The sequence below is a fragment of the Balearica regulorum genome, chromosome 19, assembly GCF_011004875.1.
Source record: "Balearica regulorum gibbericeps isolate bBalReg1 chromosome 19, bBalReg1.pri, whole genome shotgun sequence".
NCBI lineage: Eukaryota > Metazoa > Chordata > Aves > Gruiformes > Gruidae > Balearica > Balearica regulorum.
In genome coordinates, this window is record NC_046202.1 from 2,933,526 (window position 1) to 2,947,891 (window position 14,366).

The 14,366-nt window shown below is 41.8% G+C and overlaps 1 protein-coding gene across 1 annotated transcript in view; it reads left to right on the forward strand.

The window, feature by feature from the left end:
- Positions 1-3,001: 3,001 nt before the first annotated feature.
- Positions 3,002-14,366, forward strand: part of PPM1D (protein phosphatase, Mg2+/Mn2+ dependent 1D) — a 28,077-nt gene continuing 16,712 nt past the window's right edge. Inside the window, exons 1-3 of the mRNA XM_075771162.1 lie at positions 3,002-3,638; positions 10,410-10,638; positions 13,083-13,207. Of these exons, the coding sequence (XP_075627277.1) occupies positions 3,188-3,638; positions 10,410-10,638; positions 13,083-13,207 (805 nt within the window). The 5' untranslated portion in view covers positions 3,002-3,187. The remainder of the gene's footprint in view (positions 3,639-10,409; positions 10,639-13,082; positions 13,208-14,366) is intronic.

A 14,366-nucleotide genomic window follows, 5' to 3' on the forward strand; every position in this document is an offset into this window, starting at 1 on the left:
ATGTAGAATTAAGATGAAGTTGAAAGTACCTGTGTCAGTTCTTTTTATTATCTGATGCAGCTGAGGGAAAGGAATACTGCTGTGAAAAACGTTAGTACCTGTGTGAGCCTTCTTCCCCGCCACTCCTGCCAAGAAGATAGACTTATTTATTCACTTGGTTGAGTGTAGACCTATAAAATGTTTAATTTCAGATTCCTGGGAGGTGTCATTTGAGGAGCAATGTAGCAGTGCATTGGTGCGCACGCTTTCTGTTGGTTCTTCTGTCTCAGCTACAGTGTACCTCTCTGTTCTGCAGTATTTGAGCGCATGCACGTGACCTCGTGCATCTTGTTCCTCTTTGTAGGTTTCTTTTTCCTCTTTTTGTTTTTCGGTCTTTGAGCCTGCGGATAGGTAATCCTCAAAGATACTCTAGTCAGATCGCTGAGGGTTCTATCTAACGGACTACTTGATGCGTTAGCAAACATTAGAAAGTGAAGTAATTCATGGAAGTCATGACACTTTTCTTCTGATGTCAGCTAACCTAACAGATTTATCTGAGTTTAAACTACAGCTGTTTAATCTATTTTGGCTAAAGATGGGGGTCATTCTCTTTTTCAAAATGTAACTAATTTAATTTAGCTTAAGCTTCTTTGAGAATTTTTTAAACTACAGTTAAAACTAAAAACTTTTCATCAACAAAAGAAATGGTAGCCTTTAATTTTGAGAAATTATTTGAATTCATTGAACCAGACCAAGCAATAATAATGCCTATACAGCCACTCTGGAATGGATTTATTTCAATAACCGTTAGCCAAAATGAGAATAAGCTGTCATCAAGGTCAAGCAAACATCTGATTGTATTTGGTTTGGAAACATTTTACATGAAATGATTGCAACTCTTACTAAAAAAAAAAAAAAAAGCTTTTAATTTTGATGAGCCATTTAACCTAACTTCTGTCTCTGAAATAGCTGGAGGACTGTGGGCAGTTTCTGCTTAGCATTTGGTTCTGTTAAGTATAAAACCAAGAAAAGCACTCCGTATTTATACATGAGAGGTATGCATGAAAAAAAAGCTAAATTGCCCTTCAGTTATTGCCTGTTACTTAGGTTCTGGAGTGTAGGAACTGCAGCGGTACTCTCTATCAAACTGCATTTTTACTAAAAGTTTTTCTGCCTGCATCTTCAACTTTTGTATATATGTTCCTAGTTCTGCAAGCATCTGGTTTAGTTGAACCAAAGTTTTTTGTGAGCTAAAGGACTTCAGGAGAAAATTAGGAAATATGGTTTTTGTTGCTGGAGGATCTGCTAGTTGTGTGTGCCCTGTAAATCTTGAAGCACTTTTGTTTTCCAACAGTGGTTTTGGGAATGTCGTTGTTGCATGCAAAAACATCCTAAATATATTGTAATTTGATTCAATTTGTGAGTGTAGGTATGATTTATATATAGTGCTATTGTCTTGATTGTAAAAGTTAATATTGACAGAAATGAGGTACTTTATTCCACTTGAAAATGCAAAAGCAATACTTGGATATAAAAAGAAGAGACAGAAATACCTTGGAGCTTGAACAGGAGTTTCTTCCATCATAACTAATTATTTTTTCCCCTTTGTTTCCTTAACTTCTTCACAAATACCAGACTACTTAGAATATGTATACATAAAGCGGAGGGGGTAGGAGTCAATCTGTTTGGTTCTGTTCTTGGAGCAGCCTATGATTTTTCCACTCTGAATTGCTTAAGAAAGTATTACCTGTATTGAATGGTACTAATCCTTACAGAATACCACCTCTGGCTACATTTCTTTTGCTGTGAAATAGGCATTTGTACTTTTCGGAAGTGATAGACTTTAGTTGTCCCTATGATGACATAGATCTGACAATATTATTTTGTAGGGGTTTTTTTTTGTCAATAGTTTCAAGTCCATTTCCTTGTTTTCTAGGTACTTTGTATTGAAAAGTGATTGAAAAAAATCTATTCACCCCCTTTTATCTGTACTGTGCCTGGGAATTGACCTGCTGTGCTTTGTATGTTAATTAGAAGGGAAATAGGGATACTTTGTAGTGGTTTGGATTGTGTACAGCTCAAATTAGTCCTTGTCTCCTTTATGCACCTTTAAAATACACATTTCATCGTATATATGGAAAAAAATACTATATGAAACTTAATGGACAGATTTTTAAAGCAGGATTTCTGAGTTCTGGCTGATGATCTGATGGCATAAACACCTGTAAAATAGGAAGGGATAGTTATCCTATTGGATTAGTGTGGATTAATTCATTAATGTTTGTAACAGGTTTTCAAATCCCTAGGTGCTCTAGAAATTCAAAGCTTTGCTGATATATTTCTTATTTTTGAATACTCTTGACTTTAATGTGGGTAATGGAAGGAAATCCAAAGTACTTGCAGTACTTAAGCCAAACAATTATCTCCATTTTACTGACTGTGGAAGTATTTTTGCAAAATTCAGTAATGGTTTTAGCTGTTTTAAGCCTGTAGTGGGAAGGGGCTCTGGGAATTGAAAATGGTAGTAGATTGAAATAAAACCATATCTAGAATTTCAACTATAAAAATGAAATGCGCAAAACCTTCCACTATGCAGGGAATGGCTTAAATAGTCATAAGTGCGAACAGGGCATCAGCATGTCCTGTGAGGTGTGTAATTCCAGGGAAATCCCCGGTGGATTTTCGACATCCTTTTTCTCCAAGAGGGAAAGCAGGGCTTTTGGACTAGGAGCAGGGAACGACCGGGGGGGGCTGGAGTAACCTGGGGAGTCCCCTGCTTCAAATTAGTAGCTGGCGCCCTACTTACAGCCAGTGAAGCGGGCACGTAGCGTGAAGTGGAGCCGCCTGGAGTCCAAGGACGCCCCCCGCCCGGCCCGGCCCCTGCGGCCGGAGCTGCCTGCGTGCCGGCCGGCGGCAGGGGGCGCCGTGGTGCCCGCGGACGCGCCCGGCCGCCCCTTCCGCCGCGGCGGGGCCCTGGCGAGGCGGCGGGCGAGAGCGCGGCAGGGGGCGCTGCGGCGCGGAGCGGAGCGCCCGCCGTTCCAGCGGGGGTTGGCGGAGGCGGGCGGCGCGGTGCGTCGCCGCGGACATGCCCGAGCGGCGCCGCCGACATCAACAATAGTCCGCGGCGGCGGCGGGCGGGGAGCCATCGCGGGCGGGGAGCGGCGGGCGCCGCCGCGCCGAGCCTCTTCCTCCCCCCCTCCCGCCCCCCATGGAGGGGCTGTACTCGCTGGGGGTGAGCGTGTACTCCGACCAGGGCGGCAGGAAATACATGGAGGACGTGACCCAGATCGTGGTGGAGCCCGAGCCGCCGGCCGAGGCGGAGCGCGGCCCCCCGCACAAAGGCGGAGCGGCGCCCGGAGGCCCGCGCGCCGCCGAGCCCCTCGCCGAGAGCGGCCGGCGGAGGGGAGGGAGCCCGCGGGCGCCGGAGGAGGCAGCGCTGCCGCTCGGCCCCGGCTCCGGCCGGCGCCCGCGCCGCTCCGTGGCCTTCTTCGCCGTATGCGACGGGCACGGCGGCAGGGAGGCGGCCCAGTTCGCCCGGGAGAACCTGTGGGGCTTCATCAAGAAGCAGAAGGGCTTCGGCTCGGCGGAGCCGGCCGAGGTGTGCGCGGCCCTGCGCAAGGGCTTCATCGCTTGTCACCGGGCCATGTGGAAAAAGCTGCGTAAGTTACAGGCGACTGGCGCCTTCCAGCCGCCCCTGCTCCGCCGCGTCCCCGTCCCCTCCCGCCTCCGTCCCCGCCGGGGGAGCAGGTAACGCTGCCGGCCCCGCGGCCTTTCCGCCCAGCCGCCGCGCCTGGCCGTGCCTCTCCCTTGGGTTCCTGTTCCCCTTCCTGCAGGGCCCTGCAGTGAGAGCTAAGGGGACAGCAAATCCCCCTGACCACCTACCTACCTACCCCCGAGACGCCGGTCGCTCCCTTTTCCCCCATGCTGTTACTCCCTGAGCGTGGGACGTCCCGCTTTTAGCCGCCTTTTTCTCCCCCCGCCCGGCCCCCCCGCACTATTGTGAGCTGCGTGCCTGAAAGCCTCCCTCCATCTCTGCCGAGGAGCAGGGCACCCGCGGTGCTGGGGGCATCGCTGCCGTCTGTGTACAGGGAATGGGGAGCGGGATGTGGTTGGAGATGTTGACTCAAGTAATTCGGTAAAACAAGAAAAACTGGAGAACAAACTGTGGGAGAAAAGATAGAGGCTGAGGACGCGTTGTAGGGCAGTTGTGCTCTGTAGCTGAAGATGGTGTGATTGTAGAGCTGCAGTTTGTTTTCAGGGTGCTGCAAGTCAGATCTCCAAATTCGATTTATTGTGAAGTCTTCGTCTTGTTGCCTTGGGGAATTGCATGGAACTCCCCCTTAGATTCCCATTGTCCAGAGTATCATGAAAAGGAAAAAAAAAAAATTTTAGTAACCTTAAGTGGGCTGGGGCAGTGTTTTTTCCCTAACTGTCCCTTGATTCCAGTTGTTTCTATTGAGTCCTGATGGAAGGATTAAAAATGTGGCTGTTTCATAAAGGGTGATTGTTCACTCATTTTATTGTTTGAGCATCAGGGAATATGCAAGGTACCTGCCAAAACAGAAAACACTCAGTATCCTGAAGATTATATAGGTTGGTTGCTTAACTGCAGTAGGATAGAAGTTGAGGTCCTAAATAGGTAAGGGTAAAGGAGGGGAGAGTGACAAGACAGGTGACAGGAATCATTCTTGTACTCTTCCTTCTCCCTGAGATCTAGTGAGACTGCAGAATTGAGTTTCTGAAAGGGATTTTTTTTTTTCCTGGTAAGGTAAGTCTAACTATGGCTTAGTTAGACTATGGTGGTAGTTTATATAAAATGTGTAGAGTGTGCATATTGTGTATACATTTATGTATTCAAAAACCCCAGAAAGAGAAAAATGCAAGAACAGTGAACAGCATACGAAGGCAAGCAGGAAGGAGGGGAACACAGTAAAATTGGATCAAAACCACAGACAGCGATACTGACAGTTGGGCTAGGGAGGTAAACACAAAAATCAAGAATTGGCACTTATAGCACCGTGGGGTTTTGACAAAGTGATTCATGGGGGGGATTATAGTGTCAAACCAGTTTAATTTCCTTTTTCTTGAATAGCAAGAGAGAGAAGTTGTGCAAATGTCAGATACTTGAAAAGATATGGGGGAAGGAATGGCAGGGTTGGGGGCACGCTGGTATTGGACAGAATGGAAAGGGTGTGAATTTTAGAAGCACCAGAACTTGACCACAACCTTGATGCTGGGAAGGAGTGGTGAGTGGTACGTGACCTGGGCTGCAGACTTGCAGGATAATGAGAAAGATGTGTGAATAGGGGAAGATGGTATGGGGGAGAAAGATAAGGACTTGAGTTGTCTAGTTGTAGTATCCCTGATCTGCTTGTTGCAGTAACTGTGTGACTACAAAATGGAGAGAAGTGAAGTGACGGAATGCAGGAAATACTATTTAGTAATGAGTGTTTAGCAAATAGTACTTGGGTTGTGGAACCAATTTAAATTGTTATGAGAAACAACATAGCTCTGGGTATGAGCATTTGATGACAATCTTAGACTATATAGTAAACTTCTACGTAGCATGTTTGGTCTTACTGATTTCTGCTGTGTGTGCATAACAGCTAAGTTTTATAGGACAAAATCATTACTATATCTAGTTTATAACTTCCCATATAATGTTATGGAATCCCAGTGCAGATTTTACTTACAGTAAATAATTTTGCATATCATCATATGTAGAGCAGATCTGTAATGGTGTATTGCTGACACTGTGGACATGAAAGGGAGACTGGGTATTTTGGTGTCTTGAAATGGGGTGGGAGAATGGGTTTGGGTTTTGGTGTAAAGAATGGAGTCTTTATTGCTTCCAGTTGATGGCTGTTGGAGGAGAAGCTTGTACTCAGCTGCTCTGTTTGTTCTTGGAAGCTCTGGGGTCATCCTGGTGGCTGTCTCCTGTGATAGACAGGAAGCATAGTGATAATGAGAGTACCAGGAAAAATAAGACAGAAAAAATACCCTTTTGTCATTGCTGATAACTTTGGGGTTAATTATACGGTAATAAAATTATCTGTATGCGAAAGAGCTGCTGGAGTAAAAGTTCTCATTTAAAGCCTGTTTCCACAACTGGCAGTGGTAGGAAAGGTGTTTACAAGAAACATACTCAGGAGGTCCCAGGTTTTGATGTGACTTTCCTGAGGATTGCATTGGTCTATGTTTCTTTGGTAGTTCATTATTTGTATAGCCAAGAGCTTGTTTTTAAATGTTGTATTTAACTTGATACCATTAAAAACGTTTTTCAACATTACTAGTTACAATTTAGAGAGAGTTGCATGCTCCTGCTTTGGTTATAACTCTTTCCATTAAATTTAATTGAAGCAATGAAAGTCAAATAATATTTTTATCTTTTGTGTAATAACAAGGTTTTTTGTGATTTTTCACTGCAAAGTTGTAATTTCAGGATTATTCTTAGAAATGTTTAAGACTTATGTATGTATCCTTATCTGAAAAGGACCTAGACCACTTGAGGCAATGCAGATTTTCAGGATAATGTAAAACTTTTATGGTCTATTGCTGTATTAGAAGTTCATATAGCATTTATTTTTTGAAAGTTTAATAAGAATTTTAGAAGCAAACTAATTTGAAATGAGGTATTGTTGTTCGACTTACATATATAAAAACAGTCAAATAAAAATGAAATATATTTTTTTAGCGATTTTTGATTCCCAGAATAATCCTGAATCATTCTCAAAAATAAACAGGAACAGAACTCCCACAAATGCATTGTGGAGCAGTCTGTGTGTTTCAGATCACATACCAACCATCATAAGTGAATTTGCTTTTTAGACTGTGGCAGAGTATTTTTTTTTTCTGTTAGAGATGTGGTATTCCGGTGTAGGATCCATATTTTGATGTAATGTATACTGTTTGGGATGGGTTGTTGGTTTTAAACCAATTCCTACCCCTCGCTCCAGTCCCTCCAACAGAAGAAGGCTGAAAAAAGTAAGAAGTAATTGTAAATTGTGTGTGAACAACTTACAGTCTTGGGATGCTGCATGGATTTGTCTCTTGAAACTGTCCGCTGTTGTAGGGAACAAATTAGATTATAAATTTGATAGCTTCAGTGAGCTTGAACACTTAATGTGCATTCTTTTTTTTTTTCCTTCTATCTTTTTTTTCTGTTGAAAGAGTGGGAAGTGCATCTGTTAAACTGGAATATGTGGCATTTTGTGGGCAGGTATTGTGAGAGTCTATAACAGGCGATGTTGTTGGTACCCTGCTAGACGCAGATGTGGATTTACCTCCTACTCTCCATTTCACATCAGCTGGTTCAGTGTGCTCACTGCACGATTTCATAAATGATGTGATTGTTCAGATCTAAAGCCCGCTAGCTGTAGTGAAGTTGTGTCCATCCTGGGATGTATCAATGTTTCTAGTACGTGGTTTAATCATTCATGGCAATAAATAGAGAACTAGGGATACAGGCTCACGAGGAAACTTTGACTAACTTTGTTTTCCCAGAGGGCTACCTAGAGATATTTGTCTGCTGAAGTTGTAGAAGTGGTATGTCATCCATGGACACTTTGGGTATATCTCTGAAGTGTGAATTTTGTTTTGAGAGCTTTGTTGTCATTTCAGGATTTCTTTTTATCTGCCAACTTGTTGTTACTTTGAAGGGATGTTACTCATGCTGGTTGTGTGCTTAAGAAAAAAGCTCGTGTTTCTATTGGAGCTGGTGTGGCCAGGTAGGGAAAGAAGTGTTAGGTGTGTATTTAAATAAGAATGGCAATTGGAGATGATGTTTCTACAAAAGGAAGAGTTTAATGCACTGTTACTGTTAATTAGTATATAGTCTCAGTTAATTTGTTAGAGGAGAAAATGCCTTTTGATCATACCTGATCATTTGAACTATTGCGGTATCTTATAAAAGAATTATAGGCCTTTTTAAAGTTAAAATAAACTTGTCTTGTATCTTGCATCTAAATACAAGAAAAGAACAAGGTAACAAGAATAGGCTTTAAAAATAGCATTTGGTGAGTTTTGCTGGGTCATGGTAGTGGGTAGGAAAAGAATTCAGCAAGGAAGGAAACTTTCTTGATGATAGTGTGCTGCATGTGTCTGTATTTGGGGTTCCATATAGTTTGCACTAAAACGTTTTGGGGTTTTTTATTTTTTCAAATGAATAAAGGGAGAGAAAAGGTGCAACCAAGTTAAATTTCATGAAGCAGACTACTTTATACTTCCTGTCCTAGGCAGCAGGTGACAATGACAATTTGCTGGCTGATGTGTCAGCTGCAAATGCCACTGAGTTTACAAACTCAAAGTTACAAAACTTGAAGGGTAGTGCTTTTCAAGTAGAGGGAAAAATTGTTTTAGAAAGATGTCCTATTGCTTAAGTTAAGAGATTGATAAAAACGTGCTTTTGATATGTGGAGGAGTCAGGTAAGTGGCTTTGATTTTAATACTTGAGCTCGGAAGAAAACTCAGGAGTTTTGACACTTTTGTTAATTTCTGATGAGACACTATCTCTAAAGAAAGGAATATGTGATGCTATATATAATACTTGTCTCTAAACAGGAGCAAGGCGTAAACTAAAATCCCTTGATGATAGGCAGATCTAATTTCTGGTTCTGTTGGAGCCTAAAATCTGAGGCTGCTGCATCATTCTCTTTCTCCTAAGTGCGTGATTTCACTCTCTGTACTCTTCATCCCCATAAAGACTGATTCGACTCTCTAATATATTTTATTGCTATTGAGGGGTTGTTACACTGACAGAAACTCATTAGTTGCAGCTTGTTTTCTGTTAAGTGCATGGTTGAAGTCCTCATTACCACTTGGCTTCCTCCCTCATTTGCTTTCCATTTAGAATGTGTTAGATTTAATATCCACAGTTAAAATTGCCAAAGTACTTCCAATAAGCTGCTTGAATGTTTGTGTTCTTGAAATAAAACTACTCCTAGGGAGAAAGTATATTTTAGTATTTAGAACACAAAGCTAGAACTCTGTTAGAATTTCAATGTTTAAATTATGCTGGATATCCTGGTAGCTAACACTGAGGCAATGCAGCTTTTTATCATCAGACTGTCTATATAATTCCGCTTCTCCTTCAGCGTGTCTTCCATGTATTCTTTCTTGCCTTGGGCATCTGAACATTGTTCAGTGGCACTATAACTTACTAAGTTCCTAATCTTTTTGCTTCTGCTTAAAACTTCTGGAGTTTCAAGTATCTGTTTTCACAGAGGGGAAGGCCTAATTGTGTTGTCGTTTTTTTTCTTGTGTGTTTGTTGTGCCATAGGAAAATAAATAATACCGTGCTTTGGTAGCCTGGCTTAGGTATTTCCTGCAAACAGAAAATGCATCACAGTGGAATTTCTATGTTGTACTGTGCGAGTGTGACTTGTGAAGTGCAGAAGATAGAATGTGACAAGGAGATGAGTCTCCCTTCTGAGTTTGTCTGCAGACATGAGTGGATGCAGTGAAGAAGAAACATGAGGTTGCTGTTGACAGTTGAAATCAGCTGATAACTGGGAACTTGAATTCTGTTTTCTGAGAGTGCTGAACTGGGGAGGAGGACGAGTATGGCTAATCTTTCTTAATTGGGATATTTGTCTCAATCATTTTTGTGGAGTTTTGGAAGAAGATGAACTTGGGTGTGTAGACACAAAAATAGACAAGGCATGAAAGAGAAATTTGGATTGAGCATAAATGGGGAGAGTAGTGTTATAGGAAATCAACATAAGTGTTTTGAGGGCAAAGCAGCTGAGAAAGGAGGAGATTTCCCTAACCATTTCACACTAATATAGGTATTCTATTGGTCTGAATTCAAGGGATATCTTCTGCAGAAGACTTGATGTTGGGTTATAGATAGCATACTTAAATAGTCTGCATTATTCAGTCCTTCAAAGGGAAATGTGAATAAAACAGTTCAGATGTTGTTCAACTTAAAATGTTGTTCAGCATATAAAAGTAAAATCGCATTTCTTTTCCTTCCGAGGGGATCAGGAATGTCCAGAAAACCTGATTGCTACTCAAATGTCCAGACGAAATGACCTAACTTATAACTTTTCTACCCCTTCAGACAGGGAAGTGAACAGTAGATCTTAGTGAAACGCTTGATCAGTCCTGTTCAACAGTCAAGGACCGTGTCTTCCTCCGTATTCTTCTAGTGATGCTTGGAATGTTAAACCAGAGGAGACTTTTTCTGAATCCTATTTTGGTGCTTTGATACTGGCTTTATATATGTGTGTCAATTGAAGCTGTAGCTGGGGGAGTGATGTTATGAAAGTGTGGGGCACCTGAGGGAGCTGCTTTGCCTGGCCTGAGCATGTGCTGTATTGTAATGTTTACCCAAGTGTCTGTGACACACCCTTCATCTTGATCTTCAAAACATTACCAGTTCCACAGAATTAAAAACAAAAGTATTTTTATTTGCTTTTTTCTCCTTGCAGCAGAGTGGCCGAAGACCATGACGGGTCTCCCAAGCACATCAGGAACTACTGCCAGTGTGGTAATTATCCGTGGGTCAAAGATGTACGTTGCTCATGTTGGCGATTCAGGAGTGGTGCTCGGAGTCCAGGATGACCCCAAGGATGACTTTGTGAGAGCTGTGGAGGTGACACAGGACCACAAGCCGGAACTTCCCAAAGAAAGGGAGAGAATTGAAGGCCTTGGGGGCAGGTAACCGTCTCTGTGCTTTTTACTTCAGGTTTGATCTCCAGGTGGTATTTGTATCTCTGTGACTGAACTAGGTTTAAGCTTGCTTGGTTTAGGGGGGGCAAACAAGTTGGTGAATCTCACAGTCTGTTTATCTTCCTTCCCTATCTATGCTCTGTTTTTTTTCCTAGCTGGTTGAGGAGTAAGTTATAGGGATCCATTGTTACGCTGTTGTGCTTATTGCTAGCAGTTTATGGTGTAAACAAAATTTTAATTTCCTGGTAGATTCCCATGCAGCTGAGGTGTGGCTACAATTCTAAATGTTCACTGAGAACTTTGAAAGTGGAGATACTGATATTTGACCTATTTTTCATGAAAATCTGAGCAGAAAAATTACCTTTTCATATAGATAATGATACGAGCACTGGAATATCTGTTTTGTCAAATGGTGGAAACACAGCAGTTTTGACACAAAATACTCTTAACTTCTCATGCATTGTGCATTGTTCCTGAGGTGACAATGGCAGCTGTTGAGTAGGCTTTTCAAAGCTTCTGTTTAAGGAACATTAAAAAAATCATAGATTTGAAACAAGATACTGGGTTTGTTGTTTAAATATACGCTTAAATTGTTAGAATACCACATTTTAATACATATCTTTACATTAGTAATTTCTTGACTGTCAGGAGCTGGCAGATGTTAGAACATCTCCACGTTGTGGTTGATGTGTGTTCCCTGTGACTGGGGAGGAAAGCAGGCAGGTTTATCAGATGGCACTAATGTTTTGAGACAAACCTCAGGGCTTGCGTTTACCGTAGCTTCACAGGAGCTCTATGTTCTTTCGTTCTGCGGTACCGCACCAGATGGATGGGCACAGTTTCCTTCTCTTAGCGGTTCAGAGGCAGAGATCACTGAAGGTTTTCCTGTTGACATCATTCATACGAGAACCCTGTCAGGCCATTAACCTTCAGATATTTGTATCTCTGGCAGGTGGAAGTTGATCAGTTAGCTGTATTGGTAGCTTTTCAGAAAGGATAACTTGCATTTTTGCTACATTAGTACTTGTAAATGTGTAGGTTTCCAAATTGTGTGTCTCAGATCGAAAGTCTCTGACGCTTCAAAGAAGCATTCCCTGGAACTTTGTATCAACAGGGATGGTTAATTTTTTAAATTTTTTTTCAAATTTTTATTTTTACTGGTGCTCCTTCTGTTTTTCCTAGGCTGGCTGTTGCAGACTATTGTGAGGCAAATAATAGGAGTGAGGTGGAACTATGCAGCTATGCTTATTAATGCCTTCTCTTTCGTGAGAGCGAATTGGGAAGAGTTAATGGGAGGGCATAATTGAATCTCTCCATTAAAAATTATATTTTCCAATTAACAGTCTCTGAGTGTGGGATGAGGTCTTCTTTCAGATAATGACTGAAGTTAGCTTTGTGTGGCCATTAGTTGTACAAATGGATGAGATCGATTTTAGGATGTGGTGTTTGTGACTTTGCTGCACTGTGCATGCAAAAGGATGGAGCTAAACATGCCCTTGTTGTTAAGGCCTTTGAAGTCTCAGGAAGTGCATCTTGAATAGCTTCAGTATGCGGAATCTTGAGGCAGTTCCAGAGCTTCTCAGTTTCTAATTACCAGTGGCTGTTCCTTGGGTAAAAATTCGCTTTTAAGTATCTAGTTCTTAACTTGGTTGGGACCAAGCTTTGCTAGTTCCTTCTTCCATTGATGACTTGATGGCTCATATTCTCTCTGTTCTTTCTTCCCTGCCTCCCCTGCCCGATATCAGCTGCCTCATTTACTTGCTCTGTAGCTTCTCCTTTGACCTTTTAATGCCATCTGTGAGAATTAAAACCAGTGCTCAATGCCTTAGAGCAGGTGTTAACATTCAAATGCAGAGCTGTTTCTTCCTATCTCCTGCTTTCAGCAGATAGCAACTATGAACAATTCCTCTTTTATTTCTGCTTCATGTTGGTGCACCATTAAGGAAATCCCTACAGAAGGCTGCTCCTTTCTCTTTTTTTTTTTTAACTGTACTGTGCTGCTCTTTACTGCCAAGCTTTGGCAGCTGGAGAAAACTGAAGGAGGAATTATATGATATTTCCACCCGAGTGAGTTGATGTTGATGGTCCTCATCTGAAGAAAGCAAATTCAGTTTTGCTTTTTCTCCAATAGATTAAAAAGATAGTCTTACATCTGGTTGCTGTAGCCAGCCAGCACTTCTTCCAGGTCTTCGTTCCTCTGCTTTTTCTTCTGCCCTTCATCTCTCACTTTTCCCTTTGACTTAATATGGAATGAAACTATCTAAGTGATACCGTGTGTTTTGAAATATTTAATTGTGCTGTGGACTTCCTTGAGGGTGCTGTCATTATTGAGTCCATATTTGCATATTTAACTGGTTTTATGTCATTGAAACTAACGTTCATGCTTTCATTTCCATTCCTATTTAACCCCTGCCTCTTTCTGATGGTTTTAGTGTCATCAACAAGTCTGGTGTGAATCGTGTTGTTTGGAAAAGACCTCGTCTGACTCACAACGGCCCTGTGCGCCGCAGCACCGTCATTGACCAGATTCCGTTCCTGGCAGTTGCTAGAGCCCTTGGTAAGTCATGCTTGTGTTTGGAAAGTGAGACACCACTGCATACAGGCCACCAGAACTGGATTCTACTCTGTTTTGCCAAAACATACAGTTTAGAGGGATTCACTTGCCTTGATTACAAGGCCTTCTGAAAGTCTGGGCCTTTTAAAAGTCGTCTTAATACAATATGGATTTAGTTTTTCAAATAAATCTGTAGGTGTCATAGGTGAGCGAAGGACTTGCCCTACAACACACAGGATTTTAAATGTCAGTCTTACAAGGACGGTACTTCGCTTCTGTTGCAAATGAAAACGTACAAAGCAGTATGTGTCTCCAAGATGGAGAACACATTTGTCTTTTTCTTACTGAAGTAGTAGGACTAACTTTTGACCGGGTAGTGGTAAGAGTAAGTTTTGCGGTATAGCATATGAATTATTCTGGTCTCCATTTGCAGTGAATCTGATTTTTTTTTTTTTTTTCAAGACTTAGCATAGAATGAACAAAGGGATGAAAGTCAAGTCTGTATTTTATCTATAACTTGCCTTTGAGAGTTTTAGTAATGGGAAACTATCTTTGAGGAATACTTTATTCAGAGGGCCAAAAGGCATATTACAGTACCAAGCAAACTTGTTATGAATGGTTTTTGGGAAGGCCTCTTGCCTGTGAGTGTTAGTGTTTTCTGGTCAGGTGTTTTTCCTTAAATTTCATTGCAGAATTCCAATCTTCTGCAGTTCACTTTGTTTCCTTCCTTCTTGGAAGGAGGAATCCTCTATCCAGATAAACCCAGTATAGGTTCAATTTTATGGAAATGTGGTATCATATTTTTACCTGTGAAAACTGTCCTGTAGCTTAATTTCTTCTTGGCAAGCTTGACAGTTACGTGATAGTGTTGTCAGTGTTCCTAGATCAACTGGCAGCATGTCATGGGGACAGTCTGTTCCTGGGACCATGGTCGTCTTGATAATTGCATAGCATTCCTGCGTCTTATTTCTGACGCAGTGATGTCAGCTTCACATGGATTTGTCCAGTGTGAAGAAGAATTGTGCAGTGATAACTAATATTGTAAAAGATAGCTATATATCAAGGAAGGAGTCAGAGGTGGCTAGGTGGCTGAATGGGGTTTTTTTTTAATAAAAATAAAATTTTTATTTTATGGACGTTTTTCTCTCTATCTTAAAAGTCT